This window comes from Symphodus melops, assembly GCF_947650265.1.
Source record: "Symphodus melops genome assembly, chromosome: 11".
NCBI classification, from domain to species: Eukaryota; Metazoa; Chordata; class Actinopteri; order Labriformes; family Labridae; genus Symphodus; species Symphodus melops.
In genome coordinates this window covers 15,230,896-15,248,495 of record NC_136701.1, presented here as the reverse complement: position 1 = coordinate 15,248,495, position 17,600 = coordinate 15,230,896, and the positions used below count along the sequence as shown (strand labels likewise).

General features: G+C 40.6%; 2 protein-coding genes across 3 annotated transcripts in view; one reads left to right on the top strand and one right to left on the bottom strand.

The window, feature by feature from the left end:
• Positions 1 to 910: 910 nt before the first annotated feature.
• Positions 911 to 6,229, bottom strand: LOC306832066 (putative fibroblast growth factor 1). Of its 2 annotated transcripts, XM_079356456.1 has the most exons (4): positions 6,151 to 6,229; positions 4,567 to 4,786; positions 3,338 to 3,441; positions 911 to 2,885 (listed from the first exon to the last, which is right to left on the bottom strand). In XM_079356456.1, the coding sequence occupies exons 1-4, from the start codon at positions 6,190 to 6,192 to the stop codon at positions 2,700 to 2,702; spliced, it is 552 nt and encodes a 183-aa protein (XP_079212582.1). In that variant the 5' UTR covers positions 6,193 to 6,229; the 3' UTR covers positions 911 to 2,699. The 2 variants fall into 2 exon arrangements, with proteins under 2 accessions (XP_079212582.1, XP_079212581.1); XM_079356455.1 differs by lacking the exon at positions 6,151 to 6,229 and having other exon boundaries at positions 4,567 to 5,169.
• Positions 6,230 to 10,947: 4,718 nt separating this feature from the next.
• Positions 10,948 to 17,600, top strand: part of LOC306831258 (rho GTPase-activating protein 26-like) — a 78,498-nt gene continuing 71,845 nt past the window's right edge. The window contains exon 1 of the mRNA XM_079355227.1: positions 10,948 to 11,688. Within this exon, the coding sequence (XP_079211353.1) occupies positions 11,535 to 11,688 (154 nt within the window). The 5' untranslated portion in view covers positions 10,948 to 11,534. The remainder of the gene's footprint in view (positions 11,689 to 17,600) is intronic.

The window sequence follows — 17,600 nt, the reverse complement described above, 5'->3', positions numbered from 1 at the left end:
TTTTTCATGTTTTTGCAGTGGGTAAAACAACTAAAAATATAATAAAACAAATGCATTCATAGCAGCTTCAGTCCTTTCAAAAATGTTTTAAAAAAAGGATCTTTTTTTGTGTGTCGGAACTCTGAGAAACACTTTTCAGCTCATGTTCGGTTTCAGCTGTTACACATTAAGTAGAGATTAGACAAATAATTCCATCACTTCCAAAAATGTGGTGGGAATACTCGATCAGGGTGAACAGAGGTCTTTTTTGTATCATCTATCACAACTTGACAAACACAGTCACTCTAAATGGAAAGCAGCAAGACTTCCATGAAACTTCCTTTTTTAAATCTAGGATCATATTAAGAGAGGAGGCCATTCACTTTACAGCCTTTGAGTATGCATTAGCTTTTACATTTAAGCGTAAATAAAAACTCTGTCCAGTATATACATTTGCAGCAAATGTGTGCCCATACTTCTGATTGGAGCTTCTCTGACATTAATCACATCTTTTTAAACATATTTTGACTTAATATTATTCTTGCAAAGATGATTTAGGATGCCTGGGTTTAGACATGAAGTTGTTCAATGAAGTCATAACATTTGTGTTAAACTATAAAAGTAAGATTATTTCAGAAAATGTGTTGTCAAATCAGGACCATAGAAAAGAAAGTTATGAACCGAACTGTTTTTTAGATTTTTAGTTTCTTAGAACTATTTTTTCACCTTTTACGTTTATTTATGTTTTGTTTTGACCGAGGTTTGTTGAGACATTTAAACTTAACATTAGAAAAACAACGACTGAAACGGACACTTTTTAAACCCTCATTTTAAACCAGCGTTACAATAACTGAACTTGAATCAATGCTGCCATCTTGTGGCTAATCATTGCTACTGTGGATGTTTTTGCTGAGGAGGGAGAACACATGTGTTTAACACCTGTAACATTGTCATTTATTATAAACACAGTAAGTCTCATACGATTTCACAAACTCACATTTTGCCAGTGGGAAAGCGACAGATGTATTTGATGCTTGAGAAAAAACTTTTGAACAGTTTATATGGACAGGATACAGGATAATTATCTGATAAATTTCAATACACTTAAAACAATATTAGAAGTTTATGAAAAGATGATTATGTGGCCTTTCCACTCCTTCAATACATAAATTATAATTTTTTAAAAACTTGCTATGACATTCTGCAATAGTTATAACATTTATTATCAAGAAGATTTTACACATATTCACAAGTGTAATTTCATCTAATATAATGCATGTAAAAGTAACAGTGCTTTTACTGAAAATAGAAAACGTTTCACAGAAAGATCAGTCCAGCTGTAAAAGAAAACTTCTGTGGTCTGGAAAAGAAGACGAGTCCATATTCGGCCTCTCTCTTTCCCCTCTTCTTATTTAAGGTCAATGCTCCATATTTGAGTTTTGGTTGCATTTTCTCTGCTTCCTCATTCTCTCAAAAAACAACAACAAAAAACTCAACAACAATAACCTCGCTGATCACTAAAACAAAGTCTCCACATCTGCCTTAAAGACAATCACCGGAATCCAACACATACTGAAAATACAGTTACCATCATAATGAATCTATCACTAAACTCTAAACTTCACTCTGGTCAGTAGAAACCCTCTTTAAATAGACGTCGCATTGTTGCAACACAGATGATGTCATTTCATCCTTGTCTATTGTATACAGTTAGTTGGAATAAGTGGCATTTAGATTGAGGTTTCAGACCACAACAGACTGACATTCACTGTTTTCAGCCTCCCCTTTCAAACGGCAGGAAAAACTCTGAAAACTAGTAAGCTTGTACAACAAGGCTGCGTACTGTAGGTGACTCCATGGATATCTTCTCTTTCTCTAGATAATGTACAACAAGTGCCTTTTCAGGAAATTGAAATCACAATCATTCATAGTTTCTGGTGATTATACATGGTATAATATTCAATTTCTAGCAATGGCTTTGTCAGTAGATCCCTCCCACACTGGTCCTTCAAAGTATTCTATCTACTCCCTGGTGAAAATTACCTTTTGCACTTTTCCAAATAGAACACAAGCAGTCACAAAAAAATAAACAAAACCAGCTGTAGATAAAAAAAAAGCAAAAATCCACCCTGCTGGAGTTTCATTAAGCAAGGCACTCAACATGTTAATGATACTTGTATTCCCTGCTTTGGAGATTTAGTTTTCTTTCTTCTTTCTTAGTTTAATCCAGATGATCTGCCTTTTACGTTTACTGCCCTGATGGTCTTTTAATGCCAGACGTGATCAACTCTTAAACTATTTCTGTGTAAAAGCAGCTTGTGCTGTCTTCCAGCAGTGGTATTTTAGAGCAGGGTTCAAAGTAAACATCTATTTATCAAGACTGACATGAACAAATACTTCCCAGAACGGCTGTCTCCCTGCAGTTTTGGAGACTAAATGTGCATCTAGGACGAGATATTAGCTCATATTGTATGCCAGTTATACGTTTAAGGTGTTTAACTGAACTGATAAAGTAGAGGAATAAACACGTTTAACTTATATACAGTACAAAAAATTAAAGCCTGAACGACCTGTAAAAACTGCTCGTCTTTGCCTCCGGCTTCACGGCCCTGTCGTATTGCTTTACACCATCCTTTTAATGGGAAACTTTTGCCTGGATCAGTTAATGTGCACGTAAAGACTTCAGTGAGCGTGTCCACAGTTCCTGCTGACGTCTCTCTTTACATGCTGCCTGCAGGCCTCGGCAGGAAAAAGACGGCCTTCTGACCCTGGTGGGTGTCGGGTCCTGCTTTGGGTTGGCCGTTCCTCTTCAGTGCAACGTACCAGTTGTACTTTTGAGAACGATATGTGTTGTAGTTGTTTTCTTCATACTTTTCCAGTAAGTAGCAGTCATCGTTCAGTGCTTGCTGAGAGGAGAACACAATAGGTCTTAAAATTGTGATTAAATGAATTTAAACAAACAAAAAATAGAGTAAAAATAGTATAACCTTTACTCTACACATCTCTGTTGCTGTGTAAATGGAATAAAAGGCTTAACAATAAAATAATCTGTATTACAAATCTGTTATGAGTAAGTGGTCAAGTTACTCATATGTGATTGGTTGTGACAAAATATAGCTCACTGTGATTTATCTTCTGGCTTTACCGTTGTGAATTTCCAGTCTTATGCAAATTTGGAATTAACCACTCTATTACTAAACTGCATGGATTATCGAGCTTAATCTCACTGGAGTTTATTTCACCTTGATACATCTGGCAGTATTTCGACATGTACCATGATTTGACACTTTTCATCCCATATTGATTTGACTTCACGGTTGTCATTTTGTTTCAAACCTTAAAGACAGAACAGACTCACTGATCCGTAGAGGTGTCCTTTTTTGTTCATCGCGAGGTATCTTCCCGTCGTCTCCCCTTTGATGACCACCACTCCTACGCTCACGGCCTTCAGAACCAGGACGTCTGCAACAAAAGAATATGACAAGGTTGTTGCTTCTTTTCGTGATAAAGTTAATAGACAAACACCATGTAACCATGTTTTTGTTCTCCAGTAATACTTCACCAAATGTTCAGAGAACACAGGCTTCTTTCTAAATAAGGACACAAGGTATGTACTGTAATTACTGAGCAGCCATTGTGGAACTTATTTATATGAATAGACTACAATCTAATCTGAACAGAATACAGAGCTCATCAGCACAAGAGGCCATTTTTGGTAAAATAATCTTGGCTGAAGTATTTGTTAGAGGGCCAAGTTGTATAGTCTACTGGCATTTTAGCAACTCTGATAATATGCAGGAAAACAGTTTGTGTTCAACACAGCACAATTAAATCCTGTATCCATCACTCATTGTCCGACATGTTTGAGCTTTAACTAAACAGATATCTGTGTGCAAGTTCTTAGACTCCACTCTTAGACATCATCACTCAGGTCCAATACCGTTCTCTCTTCTCAATTTGCTTGCTGGATTGCAAACAGTATACTGTACATGACAAACGACAAAGTAAGCCTTGACTGGAAACTGCTGGCTCCAATAGAAGTCCAGGAACATTGGCCATTGGGCTGAGAGGCAGATGAGCACAACTCTCACCATGGGTTATAAATATGCTCTTAAAACTTTGTTTAAGTATAATAATTACCTTACTCATATTTTTTCTTTCACTTTTTCAAAATCAGTTTTTTTTTTTTTTTTTTACCAAAGCCTCTTAAGTGAACATTTTCTCTTTTTATCTATAATCGCTGTACAACAATAAACACATGTAATCATCAGTGAAGTAAAAACTATCATGTAGACCAAACAAAGTGGTCAAAAGTTAGCAGATGTGGAGACGTTGTAGCAGAGAAATGAAACTGAAACTCAAGTGTGCAGCATTGACTTTAAATAAGAAAAAGGGGAAAAGAGAGGATATGGACTCTTCGTCTTTTCTAGACCACAGTCATTTTCTGATCTTTTTTTTAATTTCTATTACACCATAACAAGAAGACTGCTCCATCTCGAGTGTGATCCCAAATCTGATACACAACAAGTCCCCCCCAACACCCCAACATCCCACATAAATCAATCAATCAATCAATGCCTTCCTTACCGTATGGGTCATTTTCCTGCCTGCCACCACTCACAGTCCCATCAGGTAAAATCCTCAGGTGATATCCTCCGTTCATGCTGTACAGCCTTGTTAGTGTCCGGCTCTCCTGTCTTGACAGATCCAGAGCTGCAGGATTGTACGGCAGGACTGTCACATCTCCCTCGGACATCCTGCAGAGAGTTTGAGGCTGGGCGGATGAAGCAGCGTGATGACCCCGCGTCTGAAACGGCAGAGCAGATCCGACGTGTTCACTGTTTATGTCTCCTGGACGGTGACTGAAACAGGACAGAATCCAGGAAGAGGAGGACGACTTCATGATAAGATTACAGGAAAGTCTCCCTCTGTCTCTGGCTCCCTCTCTCTGTGTATCTGTTTCTCTCTGTCAACCTTTTAAGGCACTTCTTTTTCCCCTGTAGTGATGGACTCAGATTTGAACCAGGGCCAGACCACATGACCATGTGTTTTCCTTTCTTACATCACGTACATTTCTTTGTGATAATAATTTCCAGATGGCAGTGATGTAACTTCACCTTAAACCTGTGCAAGGCTGGACACAACATAAAAAACATGTGGGCACAACAAAATGCATTAACTGCCTCTCCCTGCTGGAAACGTTGCAAGTGCAAGCAAAAGTCTGACAAGTACTTGCAACAGTTTAACAAATTACTTTATAATCCACAAGTGAAACACATGAGCTATTTTCCACACACTGCTGCTGAGGTATAAATGCATCAGTTGGCTTCAACATGTTCCTGTCGAGTCAAACACATTGGTGTCCAAACACTTGAAATCTTTCCACTTGGAACACTGGAACCCAACCAGCCTTAGTTGTCTTCTGACTGCCTGCATCCTGAAATTTTATAGAATAAAAAGAAAACAATAAAGACAATTTTAAAGTCACGATTTGTTCTTGAGTGGGAAAAGAAAAAAAAAAAAATACCAAAGCAGCCGTGTGCACTTTCAGCAAGAGGTAGAAAGTGACTGCAACAGAGCCAGACCAGGCTCTATGCCACATCTGGAATGTCTTGGAAAAGCATCAGAAACAGATTGAGGAAGAGAGGGAGAAAGAAAGAGTAGAGCAAAACCACAAGAGGAATGTAAGGCCTACCCACTCACTGAGGTTTTTCCTTAGACAATTACACACAAAAAAAAAATGCTGCTGTTACGGGATATGAGAGGGTATTTTGTGCCTGATAGGTCCACATGGACCTTTGGACAGAGCTGCTGAATGACATCAAAAGTGCAATTGTTGACAGAGTCAGAGCGCAGGTGCAGAGTCTGTTAGGAGACAGGAACCTGTGTGTGTGTGTGTGTGTGTGTGTATGTCTGTGTGTGTGTTTTGGATTGGTGGGTGAGGGAGATAGTTGAAGGTTGAAGAGGATCATGTCTGGGCAAATTCTGAGGTAAATTCTGCTGGGAATAACAATGTTATGTTTCATTGAAAGTCTTGAATGCTTTAAAAAAAAAAACCCAACTGAAGCAGGTTAAAGCTATCAAAATGAAGTTTACAAAAAAATCAATGATTACAGGCCCCACACAAATATATATAAAAGAATCTTGTCATGCTGTGAATCAGTCTCCTACCTGTGAGAAAGTCATGTGGCAGCACCCTTGATGAACCAGCATGCCCTCCTTTTTTCGTGACTGTATTTTGAGGGGAATGATTTTTAGTCCACGTCGCCAGCCTTTGGAGTCTTCAGTTGGTATGTCTGTATTTGTAGCCCTCCACCACCCATGCAAAAACGTCAGAGGAGTCATTTCAACAGGCTAACGTCAGGACTAAAATTACCACACGAGAAGTGAGCAAGACCGACTGAGGTATGCAAGCACGCAGGCCGTGAGAGTCTGGAAATAAGATGTGAGCACTGACATTCTTACAGTCATGTCGACTTGGAGACATTAAAAAGCAACACAAAAGACACATAAGCAATAAGAGCCACCAGACTTTATTTATTTAACACTTCTCATACACAATGTGCCTAGAATAGAGTAGATTAAATCTTTAGTGCTCGTCAGAGGTGGAAATCTGTCCTTTGGTTCTCTAGATACATAAAACAACTTAAAAAAAACATTCAACCATACAGTAACACAGACAAGCAACCAGAGTCATGTTGTAAGATTAAGGAAGTTTATCAGCCTGGGAAAAAGGATTTCTTACTTTTTTAGTTGAATGATAAACTCCATATAGCGCCTCCCAGAGTTTAAAGGCTAAAAACTGGCAGAAGAGAGAGTGTGAATTATCTGCTAGGATACTCATTTCTTTCTTTCTTGTCCTACTGGTAAATAATTGAGCGGGAGGTTTTTGTGGTTTTCTCACTAATTTGCCTGCTGTTGACGCAATCGTACTGTCGAGAGTTAAATACACTTAAGGTGACCACCAGGCGGCAGGGAGATGGAAACAATTCATGTTAAATTGATGCTGTAATTTGTGAAGCACTCAATAATACCCCCAAAACAATGCAAAGATAATTACAAACATAAAGTAAGGAAATGCAATCATGACTCTAAATGTTAAGTGGGGCAACACACAGGGGACTGTAATGAATTTAAGAAAGCAGGTACAGTCATAGTACGAGGTAATAGATGATGGTGAGCCATTTCTGCTGAAATTCATCATAAGTGAAAAGCACAGTAAGTCTTCTATTTTTGAAAAAAGGATGTGGTCATAAGTGAAGAGTCACTCAACTTCTTAGGTTGCAGTTTTTGTAATTGAAACCTCTTCAGCAGCGTGGAACAAGTTTCTATTCGTACGCAGATTACACTCTGGCTTTAAACTGGAACATCACATAATAAATATAGATAGATGGAACCTTTTTCGGTGGTCACGGAATCATTTTGACTCTTAAAGATGAAAAAGGATGATCTACTGGTTGATCATTCAAAATATTGCAAAAGCATATTTCGAAACTGTCTTCTGAATTATGTCTCTAAGTGAAAGCACTCAGCTGGAATATATTTTCAGTATGTACAGTACTTCGGATTGTTGGCATTTCTCAAAACTGTGGAAATGCCTTCCTAGAATCTCTGACCTATTTTTGGAATCTTTCCCTGTCTGTGATGCACTACCACGATAGTAGACAGCAGTGAAGGGCAGGAATCCACAGCGGTTGCATTGTTTCCATTTCATGGACATGTTCAGCCATTCTTCTCTCTAAAATGTATCCCTGTGACAGTTACACGACATCACCTCTGCTTTTTGTGTTTTACTATTAAAACAACCTTTTTCAATAAAGGAAAGCAAAAAAAAAGAAAAGGTGACTTTTCAGTGACATACCTTACTTTACTTTAAAGCTGTTCCCTTTGCACAGCATGTAAAACAAATCTGTCAGTGTTATGCTCCACTATAAGGTGGCCCTATGGTGGCTGTATAAGTCCCAACTCACAAAGCCTCTCTCCTTCTGAAACAAGCACTGGGCCTTTAAGCATTGAGGCCAGGTGCACCAACGAAACATACAGCTGTCATTCAGAATATCTATAAGACAACCCCTCATACATCATGTGAAAATTCTAAAGAATTAACTTCACACCATACACAAGGTCACAGGGTTTCTTTCAACTCAGTTGATTTTTGTTTTGAGACAAAATAAAGTTTATTATTATTTAGAAGTCTTTTGTTTTTAATTTAATCGTATTTCCTGAGGGGAAATTATAAAGTTTTACTCCGTTACTGTGAGACATGCTACACACATACTTTACATCGGCCTGAAATACAAAGTACAAAGTGTAGAAGGCATGATTTGTTATTTTGATTTTTTTTTTCAACACCAGGGGGCAGTGGGCTCCTGGCCAAGCACTGAGACTGATAGGAACCCTTGAAATGTTGCAAGTGTGTTACTGTTGGTTGATGCACCAGGAAGGAACACAGGCGTTTTGCCATGTCAATGAAACAGGTGAATGGGATGCAGTAGGAAATGTTTGAACGTTTGCATTAAATGAAGAAACAAGTGATTCTCGATCGGAAATTGAAATTATTGCCTGCGTAAGACCTTAGTGGAATGATGCATCAGGGGCTGTTTGTTAAGTTTATGTTATTTGTTTAGAATTGTATCTGTTTTTTTTTTTTTTAGACAAAAAGCCACAATACAAAGACAGAGCTGAGACATGTATTTATGGAAAGATATCAGGGTGATGGAGCTGTACAGGGACTGAGGAGCTGGGGGTGAGGTTCCTTGATCAAGAGCACATCTCAGGAAGTAAACTGGCACCTCTTCAACAAACAGTCGTATTCCATCCTCAGTCTGTTGCAGGACTTATGGCAACCCTCTGGTTCCCATCCCAAGTTCACACTGAGCTACTGCCTCCCCATATTTATCACTTTTCACTTCTGTAAAACAAATGTATTTATCGATTAGTTATTCTCGGCTCAGGCTTGTTGAAACTCTCAGTGGTATGAATGACTGCTTTGACTTCATTTATTAAGCAGTTGCTATTATGTAAAGAAGCTTTAATGATTTCTGCCTGGTCAAATCAATGAACTGTGGAAATCAAAAATAATTCATAATTTGATGACAGATAAAGAAATGAGGCAGATGGGGCATCCAAACCATTCAGTCATTTAAGAACCTCTAAACCATGTTGTACTTATAAAATAAACAATTATATTCAGTCAAGTTAGTCTTTTTAGGGTGGGACAAATATTTAAAATTTATTTAGTTTCTAACCCTAACCCTAACCCAAGCATGTGAAAAGGTGAACTGTGTTCTGATTCAGATAACTGATTACATGATGAAACTTTAAAGCTTAACCATTTTAATAAGTCAGGTTTCCCTCCAGTGCTTCAGGCACTTATCCACTTCTCTTTTATAAACGTGGTATATTCATTCACAGTAGCAGCCAAGTTGAATGATAATGCAGCACATGGTTAAATCTGAACAGGCCTTCTGCAAGTTAGACTTCATGCCAACAGCATTCAATGACTTCCTGTTAATGGCTATCATTGGAGGGTACATCACACTGTGAGAGATGGAGAGAAATAATCAAGTGAGCAGACACTGCTGTGCTTTCACAAAGGAAGTGGCACGCTAAATCGGGGCTGTTTTCACACAATACCACAAGCACAAACTACATGTTCCAATAGCATGCATAACACACACACACACACACACACACACACTCACTCACACTCACACACACATATATATATAGTCCCATAATGTGGACAGTTAACTCAAAGGTTTTGCACCGGAGTATAGTGTCAACAGAGGGCGCCAGAGAGTGAAGAAGGCTTTAATCCAAGGCAGATTCTCCTCCACAGAAATTCCCCGCTCTGCGTGAAATGACATCACCGTCTCCTCCCACGAGCCAGGCTCTCTCTGCCCGCTGCATTCAAAGATCGTCTATGAGGGGTAAGATGTAGTAATCAGCAAAAACTCGGTCCCTTGTTCTGGGACAAATGCACTTTACTTCTTCATTGCCACTGATTGGGGGACCTCTTTGATTGGGAGCCCACCCTTTAATGTCTGAAATGTCTTAGACATCATACAGTAGGCCAAGGCTATATCTACACTGTTTGTATCTGTACAGTTCTGCATGTACTACCTATCCACACCATAGACTGTAAACATGACCACACTTGCTTTAATTCAAGAGGTAAGTATTTAATAGCACACTTATAAAAACTGGTGATAGCACGGCTTATTTTGCCTCTTAAATATGCCAAACAGCGTCTGCTAGCATCTCAAAGCACCTGTAAAACACCTGTAAAAACCAACTAATGCCCTCACACTGTTGCTGGCATGGACAAGGACTCGACCATACAGTCTATGGACGATACAGTTTTCGGGGAGATACTGGTGTGGACCTGTTGAAGCACAAGCTACAATGAAGTGTTACAATTCTGAACACACTACTTTAATAATGTGAAAAATACAAAACACTCTTTAAAGCCCTGTATTAAAAATCGGGCTCAAGTAAATGTGAGGAAATAGCCGCAATGAAATATGTTAGTCCCATAAGGAAAAGGGAAGGGCGACTATGGCTATTTCTATTTTACAGTTCTTCGTACACAACAAATCCGTCAATATACCGGTAGTAGTATGTTATTATAATTATTGAATTTAGTTTTATCTGTACATTAGCTGGCCTTAACAGGTGAATTGGAATAAAAAGTGAATATTTTCCCCTGGAATCAGATAGCCTTAAGTAATATAAACACAAGCTCATAAAGAATGACCACTTTAAATTGTAAGATAACTACAGAACTTGCGTCAAAGTCAAAGCAATGCACCCGACGAGAAACACAACTTAAGAGGGAACGTTCACAGCTGCTGAATTTATCCAAATCAGAGTGACCCCTCTGTCTTATTTTCTATCTGTGATTTGGGGTAGCTCCCCACAAACCCGCCCCGGACAGCCAGCTCTCTATCCGGCCTTCTCATTGGTCTAGTGAGACGTCAAACAGGGGGATTATCCGTGTCGGGGTAGGTTGATTACAGTGTGAAGCCGCGTTGAGCTGAGCGGGGCTGTAGAGTCAAAAGCAGTGCATTTAAAACCGCTCAGGGGAGACACCGCATTTACGAGGCTAGTTTTGTTTTTGGCTGCCTCCCTCTCTTTCTCCCTCCTCCTCCCTGGGTGACTGTCCGGTCCACAATGAGTCTGTCGAGAGGAATGCTGCACCGGTTTACCTGAGCAAGTGGACACTTGTTTCCTCTTTGCCATTATTCTGCTGTGACTTTTTTTTATCTCATTGAATTGAGTGGTGTGTCGGACTGCTGCCATTCAACTTATCGTGTTCTCCGTACATACAGTGAAAGCTGGGTTATGAGGGCACGCATCTCTCGGATACACCTCCACCCAGTTGTTTACATGCTGTAATTGGATTTTCCATCATTTCCAGAAGCAGCAGCAGCAGCAGCAGTAGCTCGGGGTTTCCTCCCTCCTCCTGCTCCGATTCGTGTTCCTCCTGATCGTGTTTTGTGGAGCTCTTTGCCCAGGTTGTTGTGGTTTAGTAGGAGAAGAAGAAGAAGAAGATGGGACTACCTGCTCTGGAGTTCAGTGACTGCTACCTGGACAGTCCCCAATTCAGGGAGAGACTCAAGTCCCACGAGCTGGAGCTGGACAAGACCAACAAGTTCATCAAGGAGCTGATAAAAGACGGCAAGGCGCTCATCCAGGCTCTGAAGTGTAAGTCAATGACTGTTCTTAAGGCTACTCAACCATGCTGATTTGATTGGCATTGATCCATAAGCAGTTTTGGTGCACGTGCTTTCACAGTAGGAGCATTGACAAAGTTGAGATGCATCCATGTGGGAGTGTAACAAAGACAGGTCAGGTGTGTGTGTGTGTGTGTGTGTGTGTGTGTGTGTGTGTGTTACTGATAAGACAAGGCGGGTGAATATGAGTGCTCAGTGCACAGTGTACTGTCCTCTGAAGCTGTTGGCACATTTGTTCCCATCAGTTTACATTAGGGGACATCAAGAGGCAGAGAGGGTGTGAGGACTATGTCTCAAACTCCCAATCATGAGTGCATGGTATGTGTGAGACTGTTTAATGTTGATAAGGCGTCCCTGTCCATCCTAAGGAATGGGAGCGGATAGAATTGTCTCCAGGAGTGACTTGCAGTGTCTTCCTGATATCTGTTACGGCTGGTTAAATGGTTATATTACAATAAAATGAGACTAAATGTGGTTTTGTTTTGGCAGTTTAGGAATCCTATGAGGCTGTGTTCCCTCTAGAATTCTCTGCCTACAGACGTACAGTAAGAACTCACGCATGACTTCACTGTACTGCAAGTCGTCCAACGTTTTCTGCGACTTCGTGATCACAGTTAGTTTGTTTATTTATATACTTGGCTCCAGTTTCTCACACAGGTGTTTATTAAGAGACCGACATAAACGTTTTTTTTTTCTTCAAATGAACCATGAGATGTTGATGTGCTGGCATTGTTGCAAGCAGTTCCTCCTCTTGAAATCTCACCTGGACTTACCGACTGCACGCCGCCGAGCCTCCTCAGAGACTCAAAGTCTGCCCACCTTTTTCATGAACCTCAACACAAAACGAGCCAGGGTTTCGTCCAACGGGTGACTTCTTCTTCTGCCGTTCTTCTCCGAATCAGCAGTGAGGTTTAATAGCTTGCCGGCATGAACTAGATCCACATCGATTTTCTCATGTCTGTCAACAGGGCAAGTATGAGCGGATCAGCTGATCCTCACTTTAAGAGGTTAACTAGTAACTTTCTGGCAAATTTGAAAGTCTCCATCTTCAAAGTGCTTTAAAAAAAATCATTCTCTTGTTTCACTTCTGATGACATGTACACTGAATATCATCAAAAGTCACTCTTGAATAATATACACTGCTGTGCGTTTAGAATGCATGGTGCGGCAAACACACTACTGACACTGTAGGTCCTGTATTGTGTTTTTTTTTGGATCACGTACCATGCCTTTGTAGGTGTGCAAATCCTGGACGGTCCAGAGCAGACCGTCCCTCTGTTGAACCAGAGCTTTCCAGGCTGCGTGTTATCATCTGCACCTTTTTTAAAAGAAAAAAAAAAAAAACGTGCTCAGTCGTCTGTCACCACAAAGCGGTGTCAGCTGATGTGCGGCTACAAAGACAATTCAGCTTTTGTCCATCGGCGAGGTTCTAGAAATCAACCAGCATGGCCCTGATTCACTGAGGCTCCGGTCAGAGTCGGTCGCTTGTTACGTTTCATTGGAGCTCTTTGTGGCCAAAGAGCAAGTCAGCAAATCGTTCGTGTTAATCTCCTTTTTTTTTTTTTTCAACCTGTTCTACACTGTGCTGTTTGTGTTTACCTGCCTGACACACAAGGATGAATCCGTTCTGAAAGGTCTTTTTTTCCTAACAGCACTCTGAAGTTCCCTGTGCAGCTGTTAATCTTTCCTGCTGGATCTTTGTTCGCACCCTGACCTCCTCTGCTCTTCCTGATGCATTTAGAGGATGTGTGAGTGTCCTGGGAAGACCCTTAATCACCAGTTTAGTTACTCACTGCTCCTGGAGGAGGAGGAGGAGGAGGAGGAGGCCTGAAGTGTGCTGACAGCTTTCACATTACAAACACTCAGTCCAACATGTGACATGGCATCCACGTCTTCTTTAATGATAAACATCAGACAGGAGGAGACCATGGAGTTTTTAATCAGCGAAAGAATTCGTTCCCCTTGGCGACGTCAAGATTTGAAAGGAAGAATATGTAATTTTGTGATTCAGTAGATGTTCCCTTGAGCACCAGCATGAAACCAAAACAACTCGGGCGGTCATTGTTGTGCTAGCAGGCTAATGGTAGCGCCCTATAGTTTCCTCCTAACTTTCCACTGCATTTAGATTTAAGCGAAATGATCTAAAAACACTTACATGACGTTCAAATAAGAACCTTACAAATCATATTATTCTGCTGTACTCCCTTCTGCTCATTAGTACAGACATGGTGAGGTGTTGCATGTTTTATATAGCCTTCTCTTGTTGATGTGAGGGTGGTCAACATGACAGTTGTTCACGAGACACAAAGTGCAGACTACAGCCTGAAAACAGAACCAATCTAAAAGACTGAGGACAGTTCAAGAGGACATCTGACCCTGATGAAGGTAGGAGTGTTTCAGGACACTGACGAGCGTTCCACGATATATAAAAGCTGAAAACATTAACCGATGTACAGCACTGCTGTGTGAGGACAGTCTCCAGCTCGAGGCTGTGCTGCACATGTCTGTGGAGGAGGATTCCTGTTGGGTGCATTGGAAGGCGGCAGCTGGATGTTTTTAGCCGAGGTTTTCCCCTCTGTGAATAATTCATGTCGTCCAAGTGCAGAGAGCGCTCTGTCCACTGAAAACACTGCACCTGGATCTGTAAAAAAAAAAAAACAAAAAAAAAACTGTCGAGTAATAACGAACAGCGTCGATCCCAACACAAAAAGCATTCTTTGATAGAGGTGGAGAAATATTTTGTTTAATAGTTTGTTTGTTTATTATGGACCCTCATTAGCTTCATCATAGCGAGAAGCTATTCTTCGGGGCGTTCCATGCCAAGTGGTCCAACCTTAGATTTTGATGAAATTCGGTATACAAGTTGGTATTTGGCCGTAATTAAAGTGTGCACAATTTTAGCTCTGTATGTGGTATAGTTTCTGAGATGCAGTATTTCCATTCCCCCCCTCAACAGCCCTTACACGCAGGTGCTTCTATATACTGCTGCAAAATGTGACACTGCATTTTTGTTGCTGACAGGATGACAGTTTGAATAACAAAGGTTTAGATTTATATTTTTGTTTCCGAGCCTCCCAGACACTATTATTATCTTCTTATTATCTTTTGCCCGAGAACCATCCGTGCCTTTGATATCGAGTGTAATATTTTTATTAAGAATCTTTTTTTTTTCACCACCACTTTAACTCTGTCCTCTTTGCGGCTTCGGAATCGGTTGATGACACGGTGACGCTCGTAGTCGCGCGCAGATGTATGTCGAACACAAACTAACGCGCACATCAAGTCTGTCTCAGGATAGACTTTGAAAACCACAACTTTTCCCTTCCATGAGTACTTTTGAGACATACAGTAAACAAACTTAAAGACGGTAGATGCATCTGAACAGTCCCAGATGTGTGTGAGTGTAAATGTGTGTTAGCCAGATGTCATTTCAGGGCAGCTGCAGCTTGTCATTACGGGGCCTGTTGAAATGTTTGGTTCTCCGCTCCACCTCTAACATGACACGGCTCAATCAGCCAAACAAACCCTAATTACCAGCTGGGCAGTCGCTGGGGCTGTGACGGAAACAAGACACTGTGTCACTGTGTTTAGTCATTTTAGGTGACACCGACAACATGATGTTTCCATGTTTTCAGCTCAAGGTATTTTTGAAGTTGCACTCACTTGGCTCCGTTGAGTGTTTTCTGTTTATGGAGTCTCTGGAATGTTCACTGAGTAGTGGTTGACACTAGTTTTGTTTACAGCAAGCCATCATCATCATCACTGTAGCTGTTTTCACACATGCATTCAAGATAATATCTTTATAATGACAGGAGGGCCACGGGGGATTTCCTAAAGGAAAGACGTGACGCATAAAAAACAACAACACGGAAGCAGCGGACGAAGCAGCAGAGTCCGCTACGCTCCACGACGCTGTGGTGACAATATTTGCCTTCACATCAGTAAGATCGTAGTGGTCGTGTGCAGACGGTCCGCTTCTATCGGTTTCGAGTTTAATTCTCCGGAGAACATGCCACAGCGTTCTCACATTAGCTCCCCCCTTGAAATCTGTTGACCACCTCAAAGTCCTAACGTATGATTGTATTTGTCAGAGGCTCAACTCTTTTTTTTAAAAAACTTTTTAGGCTTGCTCGAAGGTTGGGATGTAAGGGCTTAGGGTTAGGCTAGGCACTGTACTGGTCGATTTAACCTGACAGCTTATATACACATTTTTATCAGCATGTGTTCAATCATAATACATTCTTATCGTGATTCCACGAAGAATTAAGCCTACAAGATACAAAAGAAGCCACTCTGTTATGTGATTCTATGTATGTGTATGTGTATATGTGTGTTTGCGTGTGTATGTATATATATATATATATATATATATATATATATATATATATATATATATATATATATATTAGATCAGTGGAGCTCCTTACTTTCTTCTTTTTTTAATGCGTTGATTCATCCATTGTTGCTGTATTAAATCAATACTCGAACCTGTAACTATAAATGGCCTGATGTTTTGAGCCGGCGTGGAGTCCCAGAGCTCAGCTGTTGTGAACTCATTCTTAACAATGAGGTCATTGTCCTCCTGCTCTGACAGTGCTGCTTCCTGGAATGTTTGAGTCTGAGAGTCATTTTACCAATCACACACACACACACACACACACACACACGCACACTCTAAAGTCATTCTGTCATGTTGATTGTTTTTCCTAATGATTACATGGAACATTAGAGAACTCAGCTCAGGTTGCAGCTGGAGACTTAGACTGTGTTTATTTGTGTGGATGATTCTGTTCACACATGGTCACAAATGCAGTGTATGTTGGTGACATTGATTACTGATTGGGCGACACTTGCGTGGTTCATGTGCTCGATGATCTCACTGACATGCTCACTAACTTACCTGCTAACTTCAACAAACTGATGACTCGATGCCAACTGATGGAGAATAAACATGTAATGGATGAGAGATGCACAGAACAGAGGTGAAGTGAGAGAGAAAGGAAAAGAAAAGGGAACATTAGATCGAGTAACACATGGAAGATGAAAAGTCCAAAGACACCATCCAGTCGTCTCTGAAACAAACAAAATCAACGTCTCAGCTGAAACTCAAATGAAGTAGATGACTCAGTTATTAAGACTAGATTTAGTTTAAACTTCAGAACTTTTACCAAACAATGTAACATGTTGCAGTATTTAACACAATTTTAGAAAGCTTTTTAATCTACTAAAACGTAGGGTTTGGTAAGGAAGGAGAGGGCCTTGGTGAAATTTGGACCCCCCCCCAAAAAAAGATTGCAGAATGAACCGTAACGTTTTCATGTCCAGATTTAGCCCCCCAAAAAAACAACAAAAAAAAGTCGACCTAACCCATCTGGGATGAAGTTGAGAAAAACCGAAACTACTCCCTGAAAATGCACTGCACTTCAGTGATCCTGGAAGACTGGTTGTCCTGAAGAATAGATGACGTGTGTGTGTGTGTGTGTGTGTGTGTGTGTGTGTGTGTGTGTGTGTGTGTGTGTGTGTGTGTGTGTGTGTGTGTGTGTGTGTGTGTGTGTGTGTGTGTGTGTGTGTGTGTGTGTGTGTGTGTGTGTGTGTGTGTGTGTGTGTGTGTGTGTGTGTGCTTAAATACAGCCCTCTAACCCTGAGCACAGTCTCGATAACAGCTCTGTTTTCACGGGCTTACTGTGACTTCACGTTGAACCTTTAACCGCCCCGAGCAGCTGAGGGTGAAGACGTGTGTGTAAATGTCTCAGAGGAGAATGAAAAGTGGGAATTCCCAGGGACGGATAACGCACTGCTGTAAAATAAAGTCCCTCTCAATCGTCCTCTCTTTACCTTCTGTCTTTTTTTTTTTTTTTCTCGCCACCCACCGTGCTGTTTGTG

Coding starts and splice junctions, on each gene's coding strand:
- LOC306832066 (XM_079356455.1), bottom strand. CDS start 4,882: ATGAAGTCGTCCTCCTCTTCCTGGATTCTGTCCTGTTTCAGTCACCGT. Junction 3,442..4,566: donor GCAGGAAAATGACCCATACG/GTAAGGAAGGCA, acceptor CTTTTGTTGCAG/ACGTCCTGGTTCTGAAGGCC. Junction 2,886..3,337: donor AAGGACACCTCTACGGATCA/GTGAGTCTGTTC, acceptor TTCTCCTCTCAG/CAAGCACTGAACGATGACTG.